This window comes from Ctenopharyngodon idella, chromosome 13 (assembly GCF_019924925.1).
Source record: "Ctenopharyngodon idella isolate HZGC_01 chromosome 13, HZGC01, whole genome shotgun sequence".
In the NCBI taxonomy this organism is placed as follows: Eukaryota; Metazoa; Chordata; class Actinopteri; order Cypriniformes; family Xenocyprididae; genus Ctenopharyngodon; species Ctenopharyngodon idella.
This window is the reverse complement of record NC_067232.1, coordinates 11,114,173-11,139,749: the sequence shown is the minus strand read 5'-3', so window position 1 is coordinate 11,139,749 and position 25,577 is coordinate 11,114,173. Positions and strand designations below refer to the sequence as shown.

Sequence of the window (25,577 nt, the reverse complement as noted above, 5' to 3'; positions counted from 1 at the left end):
TTCCCTTCAGTCTGCTCGTATACACTACACTACCACTCAAAAGTAAGATTTTTTAATGTTATTATAAAGTGTCTTATGCTCATCAAGGCCACATTTATTTAGTACTGTCCCCGTTTATTTAGTAAATGACCCCGTTGAAAAGTTAACATACCCTTAATTCATAATACTGCGTGTCGTTACCTGGATGATCCATGGCTGTTTTTTTTTTTTGTTTGTTTGTTTTTTGGTGATGGTTGTTCATGATTCCCTTGTTTGTCCTGAGCATTTAAAGGGTTAGTTCACCCAAAAATGAAAACGAGAAGACGTTTTGTGTGTGAAAACAAAACAAAAATAACGACTTTATTCAACAATATCTTCTCTTCTGTGTCATTCTCCTACACTGTTTACATTCAGCGCTTCCAGGTTCTTATTATTGGCCAACACGGTTCACGTGAGCAGCATGATGTATGCGTGTAATGCTGACGCAGGAGCTGGCCAACAAGTCGGCGTTCTGACATATAACCCGGAAGCGCTGCACTGTGTTTACTACGTCAACAGCGTAGGAGACTGGCATGGAAGAGAAGAGATTGTTGAATAAAGTCGTTATTTTTGTTTTGTTTTTGCGCACAAAAAGTATTCTCGTCGCTTCATAAAATTAAGGTTGAACCACTGCAGTCATGTGGACTATTTTAACGATGTCTTTAGTACCTTTCTGGACCTTGAAAGTGGTGGTTAAATTGCTATCTATGGAGGAGTCAGAGAACTCTCGGATTTCATCAAAAATATCTTAATTTGTGTTCCGAAGATACGGGTTTGGAACGACACGAGGGTAATTAATGACAGAATTTTCATTTTTTGGGTGAACTAGCCCTTTAAACTGCCCAACGTTCTTCGGAATAATTCTCCAGGTCCTGCAAATTCTTTGATTTTCCAGCATCTTTTGCATATTTGAACCCTTTCCAGCAGTGACTATATGATTTTTAGATCGATCTTTTCATACTGAGGGCAACTGAGGGACTCATACACAAGTATTACAAAAGGTTCAAACATTCAGTGATGGTCCAGAAGGAAACACGATGTCAAACATGTCAAAAGAGAAGCATTTATTTGAAATAGAAATCTTTTGTAACAATGTGAAAGTTTTTACTGACTCTTTTAAACAATTTAATACATCCTTGCTGAAAAAATGTATTAATTTCTTTAAAAAAATCTTTGGAATGGTTGTGTAGTTAGTCCAAAAACACAATTATAGACTTAATTTAGTTTTTCACGACTATTTTACGCAATATACTGTATGTAAATGAGCTCTGTTATGATTGGCTCACCTCTGTGTACTGGCACACTTCACTGTTTCGCTCCTCAGGTCAGGCTGAGCTGAATAGTGGCTAAGCAGTTAGGCAAACATTAACATAAGATTGTTTAAACATTATGTAAATGCCAACCATCCACTCAATTTGTTTGAGGTGTTATATTTTTTTTGAAAGGGATGCTTTAAAAGGGAGGAATTTAAAGACTGAACGCAACGTGTTCAAAAGGTTTTTAGCGTGCTGACAGCTGACAGTGGTTTAGTGTGCTGTTAGACTGTCAGCACGGTAAAGTCACGTCTCTCATTTATCCCCTTTAAAACACCAGCACTACAGCCGTCAAAGCGCTGTCAGTGTCACAAATCTACTGCATTCTACAACATATTTCAAGACAATTACAATACGGACTTGTTGGACTGATCATGTGCTGTGAGCAGTGTTCCTGTTATCATCCACAGTTCTCTGTGAAAAGATTAGTTTTGAGTAATAAAAGATTGTAAATTATTTTAGCCTCTGTATATGCCAGACAACCAACTGTATGGTGGATTATGTAGTTTTGTACATCCATTGTCAACATAGTACAGCAAACTCTTATTACAAAGAAAGAAAAATCCTGTTTCCCACTATATATTCATTTTGTCAGCTAGATAAAGATTGCACAAACTTTAGCTCCCAGAATTCAAGTTAATAATGAAAAATAGTGAGCTGCTTATTTGAAACCATTAGTTTTTCTCACTCTGTCGGCTATAAGCTGTAGAGACAGCGGTATAAATCAGACAGACGTGTCTAAAGGGCTGCCCCACAGCCAGCGCACCCCACAGGACCCGTCAAGAAGAATACTGGTGGGAGTCAAGGGAAAAGGGTAGAGGTATAGAAAATGAAAGAGAGAGAGAAGTAGACGAAGAGTAATAAGAGGGTGAGTGAGTGTAAAGATCAGAGGACAGCTTAGTAACCTGAAAAAAAGAAAAGAGGAAAAGGGAACACTGAAAGGAAAGGCCATCCTCAAGTGAAATTACTGTCCTTATCTCTGGTCCACTTTTACTTTTCATACTACTGCAGACACTCAACCAAAAGCAAGTGTACTTCTCTTTTAATAACAAAACTCTGTTCCAAAACCTAGTGACCTTTATAGACAGCTTCTTAACAGTCATGCAATCTTGTAAGTGACCATTTTTAATAATTTTATTCAGCAAGGATGCATCAAATTGATCAAAAGTGACAGTAAATGCATTTGTTACAAATTTGTATTTTAAATAAATGCTATTCTTTTGAAATTTCTATTAATCAAAGAATCCTGAAAAAAAATGTATCACTGTTCCCATAAAAACAGCCCAACTGTTTTCAACATTATTAATAATAATGTATATAATAATAATAGCCCCAAATTATATTAGAAAGATTTTTGAAGGATCATGTGACACTGAAGGCTGAATTAATGATGCTGAAAATGCATCTTTTTTTACATTTTAAAATATATTAAAATAGAAAACAGTCATTTTAAATTATAGTATTTCAAAAAAAAAAAAAAAACATTTTTTTTTTTTTTTTTAAATCAAATAAATGCAGCCTTGGTGAGCATAAGAGACATTTTTTTTTTAAAAAACCCACAAGAAAGATTTGAATGGTAGTGTATGTAATAAATATTTTTATTTAATTGAAATGTTTAAATAAATTTTTAATTAAACATTCATTAAAATGTGAATTAAATGTTTAATGATCAACATTTCTCTCCCTATGTCTGCCTATTTGGAGTTTTTTTTTTTTGTTTGTTTTTTTTTTTGTTTTTTGTTTTTCACTGAGCTCACTGCAGTGCATTCTTGACTTTTCCGCAAAGGGTACATGCTGGCCAAGAATTTGGCCAAAATGGGGTATTTAGAAGAAAGCCTTTTTCTGTTGGTAGAGCCATGATGCCTTAAAACGCTTTCCTCTGTAGTTTTTGGACCAGAGCAAATTATTCTAACAAGTCTTGTGTGTATAGATGTTTCACACTTCGCTCTCTCTGCCTTGTCTTTTTCAGATTAACCAACAGATGTCTGGAATAAACCTGAACGGTTCCGGTGCTCCGATGGCATTTGGGCCACCTGGTGCCCCCATGGGCGGCTGGGTGGCACCCCCCTCTGGTCAGACCCTCAGCACCCAGCTCTGGAAGTAAATGAATGAGGGACGATGGAGCACAAGGGGCACCACATCCCTTCATCTCTCCTCTCCTCCTCCACCACCACTCGCACCCAGAGTTTTATTCATGTACTGTCATTTTTTTTCCCCTTTCTCTTTCCAACTATTACTACTCTGGAGAGCATCGATTCAACCTGCCCTCTGTTTATTCATCAAGTGAGCGAGAGTATGGCGTGTAAGAGACTGGCAGCTTTGACCGTCTTATTTGCAATTATTTTTTTCTTCTATATATATATATATATATATTTTTGGGGGGTTCAAATCACATATCAGCTACAAGAAAGCTGCTGGACCAATTATATAGGCTTCTAATATATCTTTACCAAATAGTGAGTCATAGTATTTAAAAGACAGAGTTATGGCTATCATATTTGTGACATCCCCCTCCTTTTCCTATCTTCTGTAGCCCCATGTCCCAGAACCCTGTAGCAGATATTGTATAGACCCATGTAATGTATTGTAATCATAAGATAGATGAACCCCTCGCCCCCTCTCTCTGGCCTCTCACCCCACCGCATCTGTGTAGCTCCATGACAAACTCCATCTTTACTGTGATGTTTTAATGTGTGCGTTACAGAGAAGCACAGTGAGTGAAAGACAAATAAACCTGGACGACTGTACAGCTGTGACGGCTAACGGAATAAGGGGGGTTTGGGGTCAATAGAAAGGGGCTCAGGGAAGGAATTGTCGTTTTAAGCCAGCTGATTTTGAGCGAACAAAAGCGTGCAGTCGAACACGTCAGTCCCGCCGCCGTAGCAGAGCTTCTATCCTCTCAGACAGGGTCTCTCTGCTGTGCAATAATTTAAACATCCCCACCGTGTCATCCAGGTTTATTTCTATAATGTGTTTACATTTTCTGGTGCCTAGTACAGAGACAGAATATTGTTATTTCCGTGCATTAAACAGTGAATAGCCATGAACTATTGTGTGATCATTTTGTCTAAAGACGCATTTATTGTAAAGTTATCTTCTCATTTTTTTTTTTTTTTTTTTTTGCTTTTAAAGAGGGTCGTTTGGAATAAAGACAGTTGTAATCCAAAAGTTCTGTCCCTGTAATGGTGTCTCACGCTTTAGACGGTATTTCCAGGGTTTTTAATCCACTATTCCTTTTATTTTCGTGGACAGTTAGTTTTTCCTTCAGCAGTAACCTCTGTACATTAGTCAAGCAGCTGGTCCTTTTCTCCCGCATTCACAGAAGTTGATCTAATTCTCTGAGCATTCAGAGTCCGAGGAAAAGGGAAAGTGGTCTGTTTACTACCACATTGGGAATAAGATCAAGTTTTCACATACACATACACATCCATAGTTTCTTCTCCACCATGTTACAAGTAATCCAGTGTGATGCCACAGTGAGAAGCTCCAGCAGATACAGTCCGTCAGTAGAGAATCCAGGAACCCGAGATAGCTTGTCTTTTCTGCCAGAGCAGGTATCCTAAAGTTCAAAGGCAGCCATCCTTTTGGAAAGTACCAGTGATGGCGGGCCTCCATCCAGTGTCATGACAGTCCTAGTGCAGTGTCGCTTGCTAGACCTCTATAAAAACCGAATCCTGCTGCCGCTTTGGTTCATTACCCAGGTTGACCTTCTCAGTCCGGGTATGCCAGACAAGGACCTGAAAGAAACAAGTTGGAATCAGTTATTTCAGAATTTAGGAATCAATCAAGTGCACCGAAACAAAGACTATATATACTAAGACTGTTTACTCATATTACTAGAAACGGGAGAAAGTGCACTGTGCAATATGGTAGAATTAAGGCCTGCCTTCTAAATAAAAAGCCAATTGGTAAAGTTATTCCTTGCATCTAAATATGCCTACTTCCATAATCTCTATATATCAGGGTTCCTCCAATCCGGTCCTAGAGGGTCAAACACACCTGAACAAGCTAATCAAGGTCTTCAGAGTTAGTAGAAAATTACAGATAGGCGAGTTTTATCAGGGTCTGAACTGAACTCTGCAGGACAGTGGCCCTCAAGGCCGTATTTGAGGAACTCTGCTCTATAGCAGGCGAAAAACAGTATGTGAGCCAAGTAGTATGTCCGAATTCATAGGGTGGAGGTCGGGGTGAAATTGCAAGCACAATAAACCTCACGAGAATCGAAAACGGGCTACTTTTCCCATAGACTGGAGACCATAGACACCTCTCGAGGCGTCAGGATCTTTCTTGGCGCTCTGTGGCGTGACAGATCGCTGTAGTGCTTCAGTTCAAGCAGAGCGCACGTGAACCGATCTTCACTTCCACTTTTCTAGTTAGAACACGAAACATGAATGAACATCCTAAGGTATGTTGAAAGATACAGTACAACTTACCATATCATGTCTCATGTAAACGATCAATCACTGTTTCAACCGCGGAAAGGCATCAATAAAACAGCTTGTAAAAATGTCACATTTACTGTCACTTACATTTACCTCAGAAAGCCGTTCCATGTCCAAAACTCATTAGTCAGCTTCAAAAATGAACCATTTAAATGTTTAGGCCTATATAAAAAACATAATTATGTCATTAAAAATGTATTATAAAAACTTCCTTATGTGTATTTTATATGTAAGTAGCTTACAGATCAATTAATTTTAACCTTAAATATAATAATGATGTACCAACTGTGGTTCCCTGTATAGTTTACAGCATTAGTTGAGATATTTTTTCTTTGAGGAAATTTGCCATGTGCTGTACCTGATAGGCCCCAAATTAATCAATATTAAATCGTAAGCTTCTGAATCAAAATCAAATCCAATTGTGAAATTTGTGTCAATGCCCAGCCCTAGTGTCAATAAATGTTTTTTTTTTTTTTTTTTTTCCCCCATTTATTTTCTTGTCAGAGTACACCAGAAGGCTTTGTTTACATGTTAAAAAATCACAATCACCCCCAGACCCCGCTACAACAACTTACTTTGGGAACATGTCACCTTTTTCACCTCTTTTGAGTTTACAGGTATGATTCAAAAAACAGTAGGAGATAAGTACCCAGATTACCTGCTACTTCCGGTGAGATTCTGAAGTGCGCATGTACTGGACTCTTTACTATCTTATGAGACCACAGGAGAGGATTTGTGAATGGCAGTGAAGCAACACGTGAATTTCATTCATACTACACACATTCACACTATATAGAGCACACTTTTTAATGGTCACAAAGTGAGTTTAAAACCAAATATTGTACCTACTATAAAGTATGTGGTTTTAGACGCAGTGATTGTGCTGCTGTTAGAAGCTCTGGTCCCCCTGTGACACTGGGATTGCACATGCGAATTGGCTTTACCAACCTGAAATACACACTTTTTGTAATGCTATTTGAGCCTAAGAAACAACATTTATGGGATAGTTCATGTCAGATTTTGTTGCTGATTTGAAATATTTCATTTAAATGCAAATTTGACAAGCATATTTTGGTATTTCCACCATTCAAGTAGATAGGAGTTGGTCTTGAATGCCTGAAAAATAGCTGCCTGAAGGGGTTGCAAATATGGCCACCGAGTGAACTGACTTTCCTTGAAAGAAACAATGGAGGAAACGAAACATACACAGGTACATCATAACGGAAAAAAGGTCAGTGTATGTGATCTCTTAGCAGAGATGCTTTAGACTGTTGGTGCGTGAAGGGTGCTGGAACAGGATCTCTCGGATTGGTTACATGTCTTGATTACATCAGTTTGAGGTGGTGTAGGGATTGAGCGTGGTTAAATAGCCGCACCCAGGTGTGACACGTCAGTTCCCGAACACATGGCACTGCAAATTGGCTTGTTTTGCATAACAAGGCTAATTTAGCAGAACCATAAGAGATCAATATGGTGCACCTTGGAGCAGCAACCCAGAAATATCCCAAAGCATGCTGTAGTAGTTGGCCTGATGACAAGTTGCATCCCTCTGGTAGATTCTGTAAAAGTGCTCCTTATGTAGGTGTCTGACGCTGTACTTTGCCATCTACTAATCCCATTGTTCCCTTAATAAATATTATCAGGGCCAAGTAAGGACAGAGCTTTATAAATGGATAAAAGTTTTTACTTTAAGTACTTTAAGTCTGAATGTCTGAGATAGACTAAATTGGGAACTTTCTGAAGTGGATCGTAATTGGTTTGTGGGTGGTTAAACTTCATTAGTTATGTTTGTGTGCAACTGTCAAAGACATTTGCAGCCCACAGAGATGTCTAATTTTTATAAGAGGAATGTAATAATACATGAAGAATTAAACTTGTGCGCTTCCGCTTTCATATGTAATAAATCCTTTAATTTTTAATGCTGATAACGTAATGCCTACAACTCAGTGCGCAAAGGTTGAAAGCAGTGATATAACAGCAGCGTAGAGGTGTGAAGCCAGCAGTCCCCATGGGCTCTAGTAATTGTAAATGGGTTTCAAGAAAAGGTTATTAAAATTTAAACCCTTCATACTTTTTGGACTAATCTTGGAGTAGTTTTAGTCATTGGCTCCGTGTATCCCTGAGAATATTGTAAGACAAGGGCAGATGTCATTATCATTATTGCAATGTGTGCCAAACTATCTTGATTAATACTCTAATAGACATTTCAATTTGTGGTGAACAAAACTCCACTTCGGGTGATCCTGGAATAAGGGAAGATACCCATTCTTTGGTTTTCAAAAACCTGATCTTTGCTCACAAAAAAAAAAAAAAACTGCTTCAATACCATGCACCACTATAACATACTCTGGTCTGGAACACAACTACAAGCAATTAATTAATTCACATTTTCACGATGTAGACTAACCATTAGTTAAAGGGGACATATCATGAAAATCTGATTTTTTTCGGTGTTTAAGTGCTATAATCGGGTCCCCAGTGCATCTACCAACCCAGAAAACGTAAAAAGGGACAACCCAGTAACTTTGTTTTGGGAAGCCTTTCTCTGCAAGCATGTGAAAAAACAAGCCGCTCAGATTTCGCTCCCCTTGTGACGTAGGAAGGGGATCTTATTATATTACTGTCCCTTAATCTGTACATTTCCCCCCAAGTCGCCGCCAAGTTTCTCGGGGGGGAAAGCAAACTATTTGCGAGCGAATGCAAAGTTTCTTGGGGGAACACAGAACATTTGCGAAAGAACGCAAACTCAAAATATAATTTTTCCTCCCATCTCAAACTTTACCATGTCCCTTTAGGGGCTCCGTACACTCCTGTTCAAAAGTTAAAGGTCAGTAAGATTTTTTATTTATTTATTTGGACACATTTAACTGATATCAAAAGTGACAGTAAAGACATTTATATTGTTATAAGAGGCTTCATATAAAAAAAAAATACTTTTTTTAGTTCATTGTATACTATTCTATAAAATTAACAATTTGCAATGTTAAAAATGTGTTAATGTTATTAACAAAGGTTAATGAATGCTCTAAATGCATCGTTCATTGTTTGTTCATGTTATCTATTGCATTAACTAATATTAATGTATAGAACCTTAGTCTGTACCAATAACAACAACATAAAGTGATTAGCTATAATTGTACAAGAGGGATAGAATCTTGCACAACATTGAAACTAACTGTTACACAATTAAAGTATTCTAGCTCATTTGTTCAGCTACTGATAAAGGTGTATTACTCTAAGGTCCATTGTGGAAAACGTGGAAAATTGTATTTAGGCTGTCTTATATGAAAGCATTTTCTCAAACAATATTTTTGTTTAAGATTTTTTTTATAAGTGTTTCTTTTGACTCTAAACAGGATGAGCATCTGAAACCTTGAGAGAGAATATTAATTTGAGAGATTGTGTTATGGGCAGAGTGAAGCTTGCTGGCACGCTGACAGCCGTCTGGCAGGATCTGGTCTGCAGAAGCACGATTGAGATTGACATTAATAAATAGGAAAGTCTAAGCACTGACTTCTTTAAATAAGCCTGTGATATTCTCTCTCACACCCTCTTCACTTCTCCATCTATATGGCATGTTTGGCATCTCTTAAACAGATTCCCTTTGCCCTCTTTTTCTTCCTCTCTCCCTTTGTCCCTTTCCTCCTTGTCACATCAGTTCAGTCCGATTACTCAAATAAGATGACCCCCCTCAATCCTACCCAGACTCCCTGCCTTTAATTTTGAAGTGCATGCTGGGAGATATTGCCCTGTCCGCAGGCTTAGTCACAGTCATCCACTGTGGACCCACAAGAACACTTCTACAAATGTGACCTTTCCAAAAGACATCGCTGGCAGTGCTCCACTTGGACAGATGCCCGCTCACGCCCATCACGAGGACCCATAACTGTTGGCACACGCACTTTCGTTTGTTTACTACCATAATGCCATTCTCATATAATTGGAATACAGCCACAAATTTAAGTATATTAAACTCCCACTTTGTTCAAGTAGCGACTCGCACTTCTTTGTAACTGTCAGTGGCCTTTCCGCTCCGTTTACGGGCGCGATATCTACGCGCTTACACCCACCATGGCATTGTACCACAGGAATAAACCTGCGCTGTCTGCAATGTGTTTACAATGTAGACATTATGCTGCGTCTGGCAAAATGACGCATAGCTGATTGGCTGATGTTGGAAACGTGTCCTGCTCTTGCTGGTGTTGGTGATTAGTGGAATTGTCAGCCCTGCTAATAGTCACTATTAATAACCCAGTGCGGCTACCATTAGGGTAATTGGGTGATAATGATGATGGCAGTAGCCGTGACGTGCGGTACAGAGAGGAAGAGAGCATTTTGACACGTAAGGTGAGTCGACTGAAGAGGTATGAGCTTGAGATTTTAGCTCCTGAGATAATGGGCCATAGATGAATGAAGGAGCTTTTAGAATCAGACCAAGTCAAATACATAGGAATGTGTTTTTCATTTTCAAGCGTACTTGACATAGCCATTCATTGTCACTGGTAGAAGAATAGAACGGCATACGAAGTTATGTTTTCAAAGTAGTACTAAAACGGTAGGGTTGAGTCAAAATGCTCAAAATAATGAGTCTCAGACACAAGAGATGCTTGGAGCTAATAGAGGAACATCAAAAACAGTAACTTTTTTAGTATGAACGATAATCAAGGTGAAGGATGCAAATGCAAGCTGCTTTACTGACCTGGGTACAGTTCCGGGCCTTTGGCTCTAAGTCCTCCACCTTGGTGATCTGTTTGAGGAAATCTGATTCTTGCATCCCTGGTTTGGCTCCTCTCCTCTTGAATAGGGCACGTGGGTTTGACAGGATCACCTGCAGGTTCACTGCAAAGCCTGCCATTAACAAAATAAAGAAAAGTTCCAAGCAAATTATAAATCTAACATTTAAATTAAAATGTATTATATTTTATTTATTACTTTGTCCTCTGTGCTGCTTTTGACGTAACAGCTCATGACAGTCATTACTGAGAAGAGTTTGGAACTCCTGTGTGTTCTTGTGTTGTGACCAGTCGGTCAGCATTGTCATGATGTCATTTCCTTGTGCCTTCAGGGTGGTTAGTTACATACGGCTCGGGTGATTGGCTCAAACCTGACTGCAGAAGTTATTGCCCTTAAAGAATTAGTTCACTTCAGAATTAAAATTTCATGATAATTTACTCACCCCCATGTCAGGATGTTTAGGTCTTTCTTTCTTCAGACGAAAAGAAATTAAGGTTTCTGAGGAAAACATTCCAGGATTTTTCTCCATATAGTGGACTTCACCAGGGGTACAATGGGTTGAAAGTCCAAATTGCAGTTTCAGTGCAGCTTCAAAGGGCTCTTCACAATCCCAGACGAGGAATACGTGTTTTGTCTAGCGAAACGATCTGTCATTTTCTAAAAAAAATGACTGATCATTTGCAAGATGAGCAAACTTGCACTGCTCTGCGATCCGCCGCGCATTATGTAATCACGTTGGAAAAGTCACACATTTGACGTAGGCAGATGTACTGCGGTAGGGCGCAAAACTCATTTTCTCTTCCAACTTCAAAATCATCCGACATTCTTTTACCTTGTAAAGGGCATTTGACTTAGTCTTTGCACGTTCGCTTTGTAGACACTGGATCGGTAATTTCACCTACGTCACGCGTGACCTTTCCAACATGATTACATAATGTGTGGCGCATTTTTTTTTTTTAAGAAAATGACCGATCGTTTCACTAGACATTTTCCTCATCTGGGATCGTGTAGAGCCCTTTGAAGCAAATTTCTTTTCGACTGAAGAAAGAAAGACATAAACATCTTGGATGACATGGGGGTGAGTAAATTATCAGGAAATTTTAATTCTGAAGTGAACTAATCCTTTAAGCAGTGATGGCAGATTGCAAATTGCATACTTCCAGGGTTTGAGCAACTGCCTTTTAGATGAATGGGAATACTATCGGATAACATTCTCCAAGTATTATAGACATCTTTTGAAAAAGTGAGAAAGTCTGGGTTTGGTGCTCACTGAAGCTCATCAAAAAGCTTACTAGAAAAGGCCTGAAATTGTTTATTGCAAATTTATTTAAAATAGATTATTGTCCAAATAATCTCACTATATATTCAAACACTCTATCATTCACTCTGTATTAAACAAATGCACAGCTCTTCAGCTCTCTCATTTCTCATGGGAGCAGGTTGAACCATCCCACTGCTGCATGTGGGTCAGGAGAAGTTTTTCACCCTCTTGTTTCCATTGCTCTCGATGACACAGTCTCAGCCCCAAAACAGGAGAAGGACTTTTCAAATTTTACTATAGGGAATATCACCCTCTGTTGTGGGCTTTTTATCCTGCATGGACACAGGCTGTTTTCTAGGACGCCTACATTCCAGCTAAAACCACCTGGGCTTCCCTCAAATCCGCAGAGGCGAGCTCATGACAGCATTGCAATGTTCATCTAAGCCTTGGCTAACTGTGTCCTTGTGTAGTTACAAGGTTTCTCTCCCTCAGATCGACATGCATACTGTCAAGGTTTATTAATAGTTGAGGGCCAGCCAACTCCTTTCTTTTGATCTTTTTTTCTTTTCTTTTTTTAATGACTATATTGCCTTTTGATGTCCCTTTTGGTGTACGAGTACTGGGGGAATGATGTAAGAACCTACGCTCAAAGATCCAGGGACACGGCTTTAATAGAGCTGAAGAGCCGGACACGTTTACTTCAGGGTCCATGTAAAAACCGTATAGTATGCCTATCCTAAACATTCACAACCTGATTTTTGAACCAACTCCAAGACTTCATGACCAGCCATTTGTAAGGTGTTTATTTAGGCCTTCAAATTTGTAAGTATTGAAAAGCTGAAAAGTGGTTGATGTTTAAAATTTATTTTCGCTTACAGAACTGTCAAAAGTAATTTAATTTCCAGGGAAATGTGATGCATAAATCATGATATAATTAGTATAATTAATATGTAAATCATATTCAGAAACTGTCTAAAATTAATAAGGGACAATAAGTAAATACTAATAGAGCAATCTGTAAAATGCACATTGGAAAGGGCACCTTTTAGATTATTTTTATGTTGTCACTAACAACTCTGTTATTTACATAACATTATCATACATTTCAAAATGATTAAATTCTGTTAAGGTACAACATGAACTCACTGATGTAATTCAGTCAGTCTGCTGTTTTATTCCAACCAGAAAAAAATATTCAGAAATGATTTATTTCAAATAAATTCTGTTCTTTTGAACTTTCTATTAATCAAAGGATCCTGAAAAGTCGATTTCCACAAAAATATTAAGCACTGATAATAATAATAAATGTTTCTTGAGAAATAAATCAGCATATTAGAATGATTTCTGAAGGATCATGTGACACTGAAGACTGGCGTAATGATGCTGAAAATTCAGCTTTTCCTTCACAGAAATAAATTACATTTTAAAATATAATTTAAAATAAGTTATTTTAAATTTTCATGATATATCACAATATTACAGTTTTTACTGTATTTTTGATCAAATAAATGCAGGCTTTGTGAGAATAAGAGACTTCTTTCTAAAACATTTTTTTTTTTAAATCTTAACGTATTAATGGTAGTACTGTAGATCTAAATGTAATGGTGTGATTCTTAAATATTAAGTAGCGTGTAAACTGTATTGTGCCCACCACAAATAAGCTGTTGTAATCAAAATAGCATGCTATTTATTAAAAATACATAAAACATTTGTAAAATAAAATTCTGCAAATTATACTTGTCACAGATTGTGTAAAGGCTAGTGTGACTCATGGTTTAATCACTGTGTACACTACAGATGCAGCTTTTTGTTTCCGTTTATTCTCATGCATAATCTTTTCAGCCCTTCTCCGCCTAGTGTGCAAAACGTTGCTATTGTGTGTTAAAAAGGTTTCCATGTTAAGACAAGCACTTGAGCTCCTCTTCAGGTGAGAGCAGTGCTTGAAAGCAATGAGAGAGGCGGTTCAGGACCTTTTCTCTGCTATTGTGTTTGCTCTCAAAAGAAGCCGTACAGCAGGAATACTAAATAACCTTATTGTTCTCCGCTTTTGTTCAGGGAGAAGTGTAGTAGGGCCGGCGGATTTATGAACCTTAAACAGCTCGTTTTCAACATGCGTTGAGTCTATGCCAGTGATGTGAGGAAGCGTATGCATTGTGTGAAGTGTTTGTTATGGGAGATGTGCTCACTGTCAGGTAGAGCCTGACAATGAATACATTACCTCTGATGACAATGATGATGATATTATGGGTGATTGAACAACACGTGAGAAAAATACGAGCTTCGGAAGAAGAGCAATAGTGGTAGTAACGGAGATCACATGAGAAAGAGATGATACCATCTCTTGTTATTAGAGTTTCATGAACAGCATAATATCCAGCGGCAGTGCTGGAGTCTGGGGAATTAGGGATTGCTTCAAGTACGCACTGCTATCTCTGACGTTGTATTCATTCCCTCGAGCGCCATATGAGCCCTGCCTCTCTCCATTAGGATGTTTCCAACCTGTCAGCATCTTCTCACCCCGCCCTCCTTAATGCATTGCCTGAGAGCTCACATTTGCTAAAAATGCAGAGAAATTGCAGAATTTAGCTTTAGTAAAGGTGCTTTTTGCCAATGATAGCTTCGTCTGCCTAAAATTTCAGGGTATCTGTTATCTTCGCCTGTCTGTTATGCTTTGTAATAGTGTGTCATTTTTATTTTTTACTGTTGCAATATGTTCTTTATCATAGTAAACTATTAGCATACCATTTGAAAGCTGATTTTCCCAGAAAGTGTAAACACAGATGCTTTTAACATTGCTCTGTTTGGGTATCCCGACCAGCTTGACATGTCAACTTCCAATTTACATGTATAGTCACTTAGAAGGCGCTTTTATCCAAAGCTATTTACAAATGAGGAATATCAAAAGCAGTTTATCAGAAGAGCCAATAATATTTGCAGTACACTGTGCCAAGTGCCAGGAGTTATTATAGAAAGTGGCTTTGTTCATGGTTGTGTTTTAGTTAAGTGCTTGTGGAAGAAGTGTGTCTTCAGCTCTTTCTTGAAGGTTCTGATGGTCTCAGCAGACGGGGTGGAGGTTGGCGGCTCATTCCACCAGAGAAGAACAGATAGGATGAAGATTCTGGAAAGCAACTTACAGTAATATCTCATAGTGAAGAAATGACTGTTTACCGAACAGTAGGAGAGTTGTGATTAACCAATGGCATGAGTTTGGGGCGGGGCTATCTGTTTGGCTGACCCAATGGTGGGTTTCATAAACCTGTTTAAAATGACATTATTATTGCCATTTCGTTTAGAGACACTAATGCTTTTAAAAAAATTTTTTTGAAGGGTTCATTTGCAAAAACCGATAAACGCCACTTTAAAAAAAAAAAAAAAAAAAAAAAAAAGAACTAACTGCTGTGCTTTATTCTCCACACATAGCACTTCAAAAAGACACTAGCTGAGGGAAGTTTTGTCAAAGCTGACCTGAAAATTATTTATAATTTTTATAATTTCGACTCCTGCAAGTCCCTACACGTCTTACATACTGAACCCTTGTTTGTCCTTTTGCGTTTGTGTGTGTGTGTGTGTGTGTGTGCGTTTGTGTGCACACGTGTGTTTGAGTGTGTTTTAAATGCAATTACAAAGCAATTACTTGGTTTTGTTTAACTGAAATGTGGAGTTATCTGCTTTTGCCAAAAAACGACTGTTGGAGTTATCTGATTTTGCTAAGAAACAAACTTTTAATATGTATAAAAAACATACTTTCAATTAACTTTAATTTTGTAAGTTACCTGTATTTTTTGGAGTTAAGCCTATTATTACTTAATCAAAACAACCCAACTGCAGTATGATTGATATTTCTTGGAATGCACAATAAAAAAACATGATTTGTGAGAATTAATAAAAATGGAGTTATCTGTTTTTGCAAATGAACTCTTCAATTATTTAATAATTTTACTTTTCTTTAACAATAACAACCCTGGTGCAGTTCACTTGCTTAGTGCCTTCCCTTTAAAAACACTGACGAAGTAGGCTAGCAATTTCACTAGTATAGTATAGGAGAAAAGCCTCTTCAGAGAACTCTCTGGTGTTTCACAGCTTTTTTCCTCAGCTTAGAGCATTTTTCTTGCATGGTCTCTCTATATAGAAGCCGCTTTGGGCCAATTTGATATGCCTTTTTGAAACGACTTCACTGAGGGGCAGTCTGGAAAGTATCAACACGACCAAACTGCAAAGAAGTCCCATCTGTTTATCTGAGCAGGCAAGCTGCTCCTCACACAGCTGATGTTATGATCATCAGCAGCACATGGTATAACGTAAGCAGAATATCCTCCAGAACTCAGAGAAGATGGACAGAGATATATATGGATGGCGGAAGTTCAATGCCTTAATAACATTAAATAAAATTGAGAGACCTTGTGGTGAAACTTGAAGACATAATGCTCCAGGTAATGTTGTTCTGCTTCTCTAATACTTTTAAGACATTTACAGTAATGGTTCTGAACTTTAAAAATGACTTTTATCAAGTCTGTTGATGGATAGTTAATTGGTCACAGTAGCTCACCTGCAATGCCTACGTGTCATGGGTTTGATTCCCAGTGAAACGACATACTGATAAAAATGTATACCCTGAATGCTCTGTAAATTGCTTTGGATAAAAGCATCTGTCTAATGAATAAATGTAACTTAAATGGGAGCTTTCAGATGGGCAGGATGTAAAAAAAAAAAAAAAAAAAATTCTGGCAGTTGTGTTTAGCTTGAAGTTTACGTGATTTGCACAAATTGGTTCTGAAATTCAAAACCAGCTGGATGACGGAATGTGCCAGTCATCAGAAACCTGTTAATTAACCAGAGGAATCTATTGTCAAAAATCTTTCTGAGCCAGATAATGATAAGGGCCTATGAATATTTGACATCCAGAAATAGATATTTAGAGGCATTTCTGAGAATTGGTCAAATGTTTTGTTTTGTTTTTTAAGCATTTTTTTCAAATGGCTGCTTAATCTGTAATACTAAACCAGCTATAAAATCCACAGTAAGTGAGAGGAGAATATGGCACTCCACTGATGCAAAGGATTTTTCAGGTCTAAGGCATATAGCTTGTTGTTGTTGTTTTTTCGGGATGTCCATATTAACCACTTATACGACATGCCTCATTGAGGTTTCAGCATTGAAGGTATTTTAGCCACAAGTCATATGCGGAAAATATGGAGAAAATGCATTATCAAGTGATTTATCAACACAATCAATAGCTTTTTAATTGAAGGTTTAGATTATGTTCCATGTAAATTAATTAGCATTTGGGTTTCCTTACGTAAATTCAATTTTGTGATAATCAAGTTTTAATAGTTTTCAGTGGCACACTCCAATAACCATTCTATAATATTCAACCATTATTAAAGGAAATACACAGTGTAGTAACCCAGAAATCAATTTTCTGTTATTTTGCGATTCTGTTATGCAGCAGAAACAGTGTCAGCTTGAATGCTTGAGCCTACTCTTGTGTTTATGGTTCAGCCTTGTGAATGCGCTGTGGTGTAAAACAAGCATAATTGTCATTTATTCAAATATATGTGACATTTTTTTCCTGGTTAGATAACACTGTTGCAGTTATCATTCAGTTTTGTCGTAATAATAATCAGTAAATCATTAGCGGTGTTTGATAACTTACTATGGGGGAAAAATTACTCCTGTGTAGGTCGATCTTAGTGACGTCTTACCAGCCATGTCAATTGCGAATGGCCTGTCGGCCTTCCAGCCTGTGTACCAGCCGACCACTTTCCCCTTTTCCACCAGGGGCCGTTCGTACCTCCGGCCTCCAACGAGTCCCACTGGCCACACTGACACTCTCCTGGTTGACCGCATCTGTAGAAGAAGGTAAATATGATAATATTACAAACACAATGCATAAAAAGTATCATAAAGATCACCATTAATCAAAAAACATATGCCCTATACCAAAGCTGTATCCAAGTCTTGAAAATTGGAGGGGGACCTTTTTTATTTAAAGGAAATAAATAAATGATTCAAATGGATTTAAGGAAATAAATGAAAAATAAGAACAGTAAAAGAAGTTTTAGGTCTAATTGTAGTTGTGAAGTAAACGAATTAAACTATTCAAAATAATTATTTTATTTTAACGCACTTCATATGTCTAATATGTCGGAAACACTAGATGTTTCTTGTCTTTTCACATTCAATTGTAAATTACCTGAATCATGTAAATTATAGCATATTTTCAATTCAAAACGCGAAATAGTTGCATCACTGTATATTGCTGTCGGTCATTAAATATTATAATTTCTTGTCAAATAATAAATGTTTAGCTACTTACATCTTACCACACACTCTTTCTAAAGTCTTCTGTAAATAGTAAAGCCTGCCTTCTTTGATTTGGTTGGCCATCTCAATCATTTTGACACTGACGTGCACTGTTAGAGGAAAACCACCAGCCTAAAAATGTTACTTTTAAAACATTTTGTCATCCTAACAACAAACAGTGCAGTGTGTAATGGAGGGGGTGGGGGGCAGGGTTGCCAGGTTTTCACAACAAAAATCTGCTTTTGGGAAGGGTTCCACAGATAAAATTCACATTCCAGGCGCTAAATATCATGTTATTTGGGGTCGCTTCAACCCATGGACATGAAAAACAACCCACGGCAACAGTGTTAAAGTAGCCCTATTCCGTGGGAAAACCACAGACTTGGCAACACTGGTGGGGGGGTCCAATTTGCCATTTCTAATCCTGGGAGGATTTTGTTCCCTTCAGTGTCTATGGTGGTTACGGCCCTGCTTTATACTGATAACCATATGAGTTTTAAAGGAGCAAGTAAAGTACTGCCACACGCAGCATGGCTTATTATAAAATCCTGGCTCATTTTCAGCATAAACAAGTCCATCCACCTGCAGTTTGCTGGAGACAGCACACATCGCTCTTCAGTTTCATAAACACGATCACATCTGATTGAACCACCCGGCAACACTAAAACTGTCATTTTCAACAAGATACCGTCTTCTTTGAGAAATTTTAAAGATCCTACTGCTGAAAGAATCTCCTTTTTTCTTTATTCCTTCATATAGAATAAAAATAAAAACTATTTGCCACTGGGGGAATGAGCGTTGCTGCAATTTCTCAAACAAATGGTCAGAGTAGTCTTTGAATATTTAATGGTTGTGCTATTTATGTGAGTGCTGTACGCAGTCGGGTGACGTGTCTATGGCTGGTGGCCCTAAGCAATGGACAAGCTTTGAAGCCCAAACTGCTGCCCCTTTAGCTGTGTTTCTAATGCCTGTCTTCCTCCTTCTCTTCAAAGGCTTCGTCTCCATAATGGTGCTCTTAAAGTGTAGCACAGCTCAAAGGCAAAGTCAAAGAATTCTCTATAGCAAAGAGGATGTCATCTGCAGGTGCCAAGCATCCTTTTGCGTTGAAGATGACTACAAGGGCAACAGGTACAGCCATCAAATGCAATGTCACATACACTGTTCTTTGAGTTAAGCTCTCAAGCTACTGGCGGCTATATGGAAAGGCATCTGTATTTGACAGTTTTTGTGACCCACGTGTTTTCCTGCAGGGATGGGGAATAAGACATTCTGGCCCCGTTTTGACAACACAGTGCAGAGAAATAAATCTGTAGTAGACAAGTGTGTTCAATATCTTTAGGGAGGCAAAATCACCTTCGATAACAAAACTCTACATGCTGCCTGACAGTTCCAGAGAGGATTCGTACAATGCAAAAAACAAAATCAGATTTAGTAAGGAACTATATTTCTAGGGAAAGACAGGTTACAACTGAGAACAATAAATCTAATGCACTGAAGCCACAAGGTAGGGTAGCAGCATCACAAAAAAAAAAAAAAAAAAAAAAAAAAATCAGAATGTGACAGAAAAAACTTTTTAAAAAAAGAGTTTTCTTAGACATGCTTTCCAGTAACAATGTCTGAAAATACTTGAAGCAAGAGAAGCAACTCTGTATAAGATACTATGATTCAATTTCATAAATTTTAAACTCCAAACAAGTGAAAAACTGCCAGTGCAGTAAGCAGAAGTGTGGCTTTTCAAGTAAATGCATCTTGTTTTTACATATTTAATTTGTAAACTTAGATAAAAATACCCATTACGAAAATGATTGTTTTGCAGTAATGATGTGATGCGACCACAACATTTTGTTGGTTGGTTGTTTGTTTTGTTTTTTTCAGTAGTACTGCACACACTGAAATCTCATTGGACTTAGCGATAGTTCACGCAAAAATGAAAATTCTGTCATCATTTACGAACTCTCATGTCGTTCCAAACCTGTATGGCTAAAGAAGATATTTTGAAGAATGTAGGTAACCCAACAGTTTTGGTTCCCTTTGACTTCCTCAAAAAATTCTTCAAAATATCATCTTTTGTGTTCCACAGAAGAAAGAAAGTCATACAGGTTCGGAACGACATGAGTGTGAGTCAATGATGATAGAATATTAATTTCTGGGAGGACTATCCCTTTAAGTACCGGTCTTTATGTATATTAAACATGAACGAGGAGAGACGATTGTGGTTGTGGATATATCATGACCCTCACATTTCACAAGGAAAAGCATGCAGTCTGGTAAAGCATTGCATTAGACATGAAAATTATTTTTAACGCTCTTCAGTTGCGAGAGTGAGAGTCACGCAAACAGAGAGAACTGTTCTGATTGGCTGGTTCATGATCGATTATATCACGCTCCATTTTTTTTTGTTGGACAAACTGCTTTTCATCTTATCGCATTCACATTATTAGTCTAACTTAACAAAAATAATAATGTAATAATGAAAAATGATCAATTTTAATTGTTTTATTTGCATGTTTGATGATAAAACTATTTTAACACAAAATCATATTCCACACTCCACTCAAACAGCTGAGGACAATTTTTCCACAAGCACTTGATCAGTGACCATTAGCGCACTGTACTGTACTCTCTACTAAACATTTACTTAAAAAAACTCAATTGTTTCACTGTTGCTCTGTCACGTCTCTGTACTAGCTTGTACTTTTCTAGCCAATTTTGAGACTTTGCATTGCAGCTCTTTTATGTTCCTTAGGATGAATCACTCGAGCTGTAGCATTTCTGGTTGGGGAAAACAGTATGTGCTAAATGAATACATTTCCTTTGTGTCGTTAATATTTGTCATTATGAAGCACTAGCTGTTGAAAGTGGCCAAATGACTCTCATTGTTGTGCTGTGTAATGTGTTTGTGTTGAGCAGAGCAGGGGTCATCAGCATACTGACACTGTGCTCTACCCCTCAGGGGCGTTCCATGTGTTCATCCACATGTCCAGCTGTGTTCTGGAGAAATGGAGAGAGAGAGAAAGAGGCAGAGGAAGGGAGGGATGCACAAAGCAAGCATTGAAGAAATAAGGAGGGCAGTAAGGCCTGTGGCAGAGGAAAAGAGAACGGCTAAAACAGGAGGAAAACGCTGAGGTAAAAGAAGGGTAGAATAATTGATGATAATTGAGACGATGAGCTATAAGTGCCGGGTTTGGGCAGCAGCCAAGAGAGAGAAGAAGATTTTGTTTTACTGTAGATAAAACTGAGTGTAATACAGTGGAGGAAACGTCTTCTCTCCCCTCATAACTGCTATCAGCTTCCTGGTGCCCTTTTTATACTCCTCAGACAAATAAAAGAAATGGATAATCATCACCCATCGATTAAAGCAACACACTTACATGGCGATTTGTAACTATTTTAAGCTTTGGTGCATTGGTGGCTGATTTGTTTGATTTTTCTCATTCATACATTTCTGTACAAGCTTATGCCCCACTCATGGTTAGGTTAAAGTGTGGACCTTAATGAATTTGTCTAAAAATTGCATGTTTCCATACAAATTCATATGAACCTGCCATCTTGTTAAATAGTTGTTTTCTCATGAGATTTGGTTGATTAAAGGGGTGCATTTGGTTCGACCAAAAATGTAAATTCTGTCATTATTTACTCACCTCCTGTGGAGGCCATGTTGGTCAAACTCCAAAAAGACCAAACCCCCCCCCCATAAAATAACATTAAATGTCATCTATTCGACTTGTGCGCTGGTATTGCATACTACACAATAACTTTAGTTTAAAGTTGGTCTGTTCCTCATACAAACGACTTTATAGTGTTCTTTTGTCCTTTTTGAAGCTTTACATCAATGTTATTTAATTGCAAAAGAGATATAAAGATTCTTTAAAATTTATCCTTTTTCCACTGAAAAATATAGGTTTGGAACGACAAGATGGTAAGTAAATAATGACAGAAAATTTATTTTTGAAAGAACTTCTTCTTTAACCCTACTATGATATTAATTGGCTGAAATTCCAATAATAGGGTGTGTGTTTACACCCCAATATTAATTACCAGTATCCAACTGACTTTATCAAAAACTTATCTAAAGAAATATGTGCACATTTAAAACGTTTTAATGTGTAAGAGATGCAGAAAAACTCAACCTGTGTACCTCAAATGAAGTGTCTCTCCTCTCATCACTTCGCTCGCTGTGTTATCTCTTTCATCCATCGTCCACAGACAACCGGTTAAACAGACAAATCCTAATTTCCCAGCTGTCAGGACGCTTTGGCGTTTCTCTGTGACTTCCACTGCCTTAAACTGGGTTAATTCACTCTGCTTGGTTACACAGTACTGGGTCGCCTTCATTTATGTGCATCAAGCACCGCGCGTGTAGAAACTCATAAGAAATAGATAGCAATGGCATGATAAAACACACCACATGAACCTCCATGGGGACAGATGTTACAGCGAGGTCTCCTGAGGCATTGCTAGTTATTTATTAATTGACAACTTTTTATATATACTTTTTCTCTGTAAACTATACATTTAAATGTAATACAACAACCTTGTGAAGTACAAAAACATCTTGTAGTACAGTGACAATAAAGAGCTTAAACTGACTTGACCGAGGCAACTGCTTGCTTTAAGTTTAATTGCTGCTTTAAATTTTTAGGTTTCAATTTTATTGCAGCTTCTCAAGGCAAATACTGTAGGGCCTCTTGAGTTGCGCCTATACAGTATATCGGACCTTGTAAAGCATGTAACTCCACACTCCCCATTTATAAACATTTTCCCTGGTCTTATAGATGCTATAGTTCTCATTTGATTGAAGAAATAAGACGGGTAGCCTATATATATGAATGTGCTTCTTCATGAAAACTGTAGAGACAGACATGACCCTTTTCAATGGCTCATCACATCAGGATGAGAATATCTTGAGACCTGAGGGTGGTGGCAACTGCCTTGCAACACTCTGGCAACACTAGCCACTAGTCCCAGCCATATCTCGACACAGAATGGCCTGTATTGATGACTTTGACCAGTGTGGGCCAGCAGAGGTTTCTTTGGAGCCCCAGACATATCTCTGTCTAGTTAGGTAATTATGATGTGGCACGGTTTGCAATTTAACATTTCTATTGTCATCGCTTTTCTCATCAAATGGACTAGGCTATTTCATTCTTATTTTCCAGATTTCATATCAAGCCTTACTGCAGCTCTAAACTGAGTAGAAAACAAAAAACAAAAAAACAATTGTCATCTCAAGAAGTCGTATTTACCTCTTCAAATAACTCAAGGCTGTAAGTGTTATCATCATCCGCGAAGAAAACGACTCCTTTATCTTTGGACGCGCGATGTCCTCTGAGCCAGCCGAGCGCCAAGTTCCTTTGCTCGGTCGCTCGGGGCATCCCCGTCCGCTTGAACCTGCGCGGGGTGAACACGTTCAGGTGAGTGTATCGCAGCCCAGACCGGGCAAGAAACCGCGAAACCAGCTCTGTGTGGGAGTTCGAGTCCTCCACCACGATCCAGTGGAACTGCGGAACCTGGCGGAACGTATTTGCCAAGCGGGTGAGCTCAGCTTTCTGCACCGCTCGGCTGTAAGTGGGAGTGATAGCATAAATGACCGGGAGAGATGTGGCGTTACTCCCGCTGTTGGTGGTGCTGCTGCTGGTCCGAGTCGTCCTGACGACCTGCCGCTGCTGCTGCACATTTCCCAGCCGAGACAAATAGAAGCTGGCCGTGTTCCGAACAGACAATCTCTTCGTATCGATGTCGATCACGATGATCACTATCAAGATCCACGGAAGAAGGATGAAAAAGCGAGTGTAGAAGATGGATTTCATTGTGCCTGAAGAACCAGCGCTGCTTAATGTGAAGAATAAACAGTCCGCCACAAACAGGGCAGTTCATTCAGAGGTGATTATTGTATTATTGCAGATTAATACTTTTACAACTTCCTTTAAAGCCGCTCCTCGCGTGTTTTTTAGCCAGAAGCTGCAGTCCACGAACGTTTAAACTTCCCATTTCCCTCAACTAAACGCGCTGTTGCGATCCCATCCCGTCCTGCGCTCCGCCAGACAGTCCGTTCCCTGAGATGATGCTCATAGGTCTTCAGTCGTTCAGCGCAGAGAACAGTGCCAAAAATAACAACAGGTCATTGTTTTGGTCACGTACATAGCTTGGTGTGCAATAAAGCCACGTAGGTGTAACGATTTCTCAAAACTGCACCGAATGATGGGACTGAGGAGCTTATGGTCCGACAGACGCTGCTGTAGTCCGTTGAAATGAGAAAGACTGAGACTTCAAACTGAGATTTCACCCTCCCCACCCGCGCACCAGAGAGGGAGAGAGGAATCGCTTACATTGTAGTCTGTTTTTTTTGGCTATGTCTCTCAGACTTTCTTATAGTCTAATGATCACAGATTAGTCTGTTAGAGCTTCAAGTTTACGATTACGATTTTTCTAAAGTGTAGGCTAAATAAGTAGCTAGCCGGGCCAACAGATGTTAGAAGGTACCCCAACTAGCTTATAATAGATAGGCTAATGTTTTTCGCTCGAATTTGTTGTATTCATTAATTACTTTCCCATCCGCATGTCATTTTAAGCATTTTAATTCTGAAAATAATCTTAAATAAAAACATTTTTTTTTAAATTTACATTTATTAACAGGCTATATTTATTCATATTTTTCTATTTTGCTGATGGTATTTATTAAACTATTAACAGTCATTATATTTACTTGGACAAATGTGAAATTTGTTCAATAAAGAGCATGGGCAATACGCGGGGAATAGTGTGTCCCCTGCACTTTTAATAAAACATAAATTAGTCTCCCGCACTTTTTTTGGGCAATGGGGCAATGTGAATAAATCTAGGTGTAAATTCAAAGAGACAAGATAGTCTTGCATGACCTGGGAATACTCTTATGTAGGCTATATTTCATTCAATCTTGAAGCCGGAGGGCACCCCTGCCCAAAACAGACTCATAGAAGTAATAACTTATGACGTTCCAGGAAATCCCTAATGGATAAAGGCATCCAGCTATGGCTGTGGCTGAATAAAAAGCATAAATGTTTTGACTGATGAAATGTGAAGACAATACACACACGATTGCAGCAATACTGTGATTATGTGGTTTATTTTTTCAAGCCATCTCGGGGTATTTTCATAACAATAAAGTATAAAGTACAGTGCTAATTAACACAGCCTTTATTGCAGTAGAAACTGCCTTATTCTGTGATTTAAAAAAGGCATTTGTTTACATAAAATCCATGATGACTTAATGCACAAGTGTTTGTAGAACATAAACCAATCATTGTCAATAGGTTGGTATGTAGTACATAAACTAATAATTGTTAAAATTGTCAATAGGACAATATAAACATATTATAGAGTAAAAACTATTGGTTATTGTTGAGTGATGTAGTTGATTTTTTAGCCAGTCAAAAGCAAGAGATAAAAAACTCAATTAGGCAAAGGTCGGAAAAAATAAACAGGTAATACTTGACATTTCTGTCCCCCTCACTTCTGAAATTACGT

At 38.2% G+C, this 25,577-nt stretch overlaps 2 protein-coding genes across 7 annotated transcripts in view; one reads left to right on the top strand and one right to left on the bottom strand.

Moving 5' to 3' along the window:
• smap1 (small ArfGAP 1) overlaps positions 1 to 4,378 on the top strand; it is a 119,710-nt gene extending 115,332 nt beyond the window's left edge. For all 5 annotated transcript variants that reach the window (XM_051915932.1, XM_051915931.1, XM_051915936.1 and 2 more), the window contains one exon: positions 3,301 to 4,378. In XM_051915932.1, the coding sequence (XP_051771892.1) occupies positions 3,301 to 3,435 (135 nt within the window). In that variant the 3' untranslated portion in view covers positions 3,436 to 4,378. The remainder of the gene's footprint in view (positions 1 to 3,300) is intronic.
• b3gat2 (beta-1,3-glucuronyltransferase 2 (glucuronosyltransferase S)) lies at positions 4,274 to 24,317 on the bottom strand. 2 transcript variants are annotated; one of them, XM_051915937.1, is made up of 4 exons: positions 23,318 to 24,311; positions 17,471 to 17,615; positions 10,473 to 10,621; positions 4,274 to 5,068 (listed from the first exon to the last, which is right to left on the bottom strand). In XM_051915937.1, the coding sequence occupies exons 1-4, from the start codon at positions 23,879 to 23,881 to the stop codon at positions 4,982 to 4,984; spliced, it is 945 nt and encodes a 314-aa protein (XP_051771897.1). In that variant the 5' UTR covers positions 23,882 to 24,311; the 3' UTR covers positions 4,274 to 4,981. The 2 variants fall into 2 exon arrangements, with proteins under 2 accessions (XP_051771897.1, XP_051771898.1); XM_051915938.1 differs by lacking the exon at positions 4,274 to 5,068 and having other exon boundaries at positions 10,478 to 10,621; positions 17,422 to 17,615; positions 23,318 to 24,317.
• Positions 24,318 to 25,577: the final 1,260 nt, after the last annotated feature.

What these genes read in the sequence shown, in the direction of transcription:
- b3gat2 (XM_051915937.1), bottom strand. Translation starts at nt 23,881, where the DNA reads ATGAAATCCATCTTCTACACTCGCTTTTTCATCCTTCTTCCGTGGATC. An exon ending in GCCTTGAGTTATTTGAAGAG is followed by an intron (nt 17,616 to 23,317) that starts GTAAATACGACT and finishes CTTCTTCTACAG; the next exon opens with ATGCGGTCAACCAGGAGAGT. An exon ending in ATTCGCAATTGACATGGCTG is followed by an intron (nt 10,622 to 17,470) that starts GTAAGACGTCAC and finishes TGTTAATGGCAG; the next exon opens with GCTTTGCAGTGAACCTGCAG.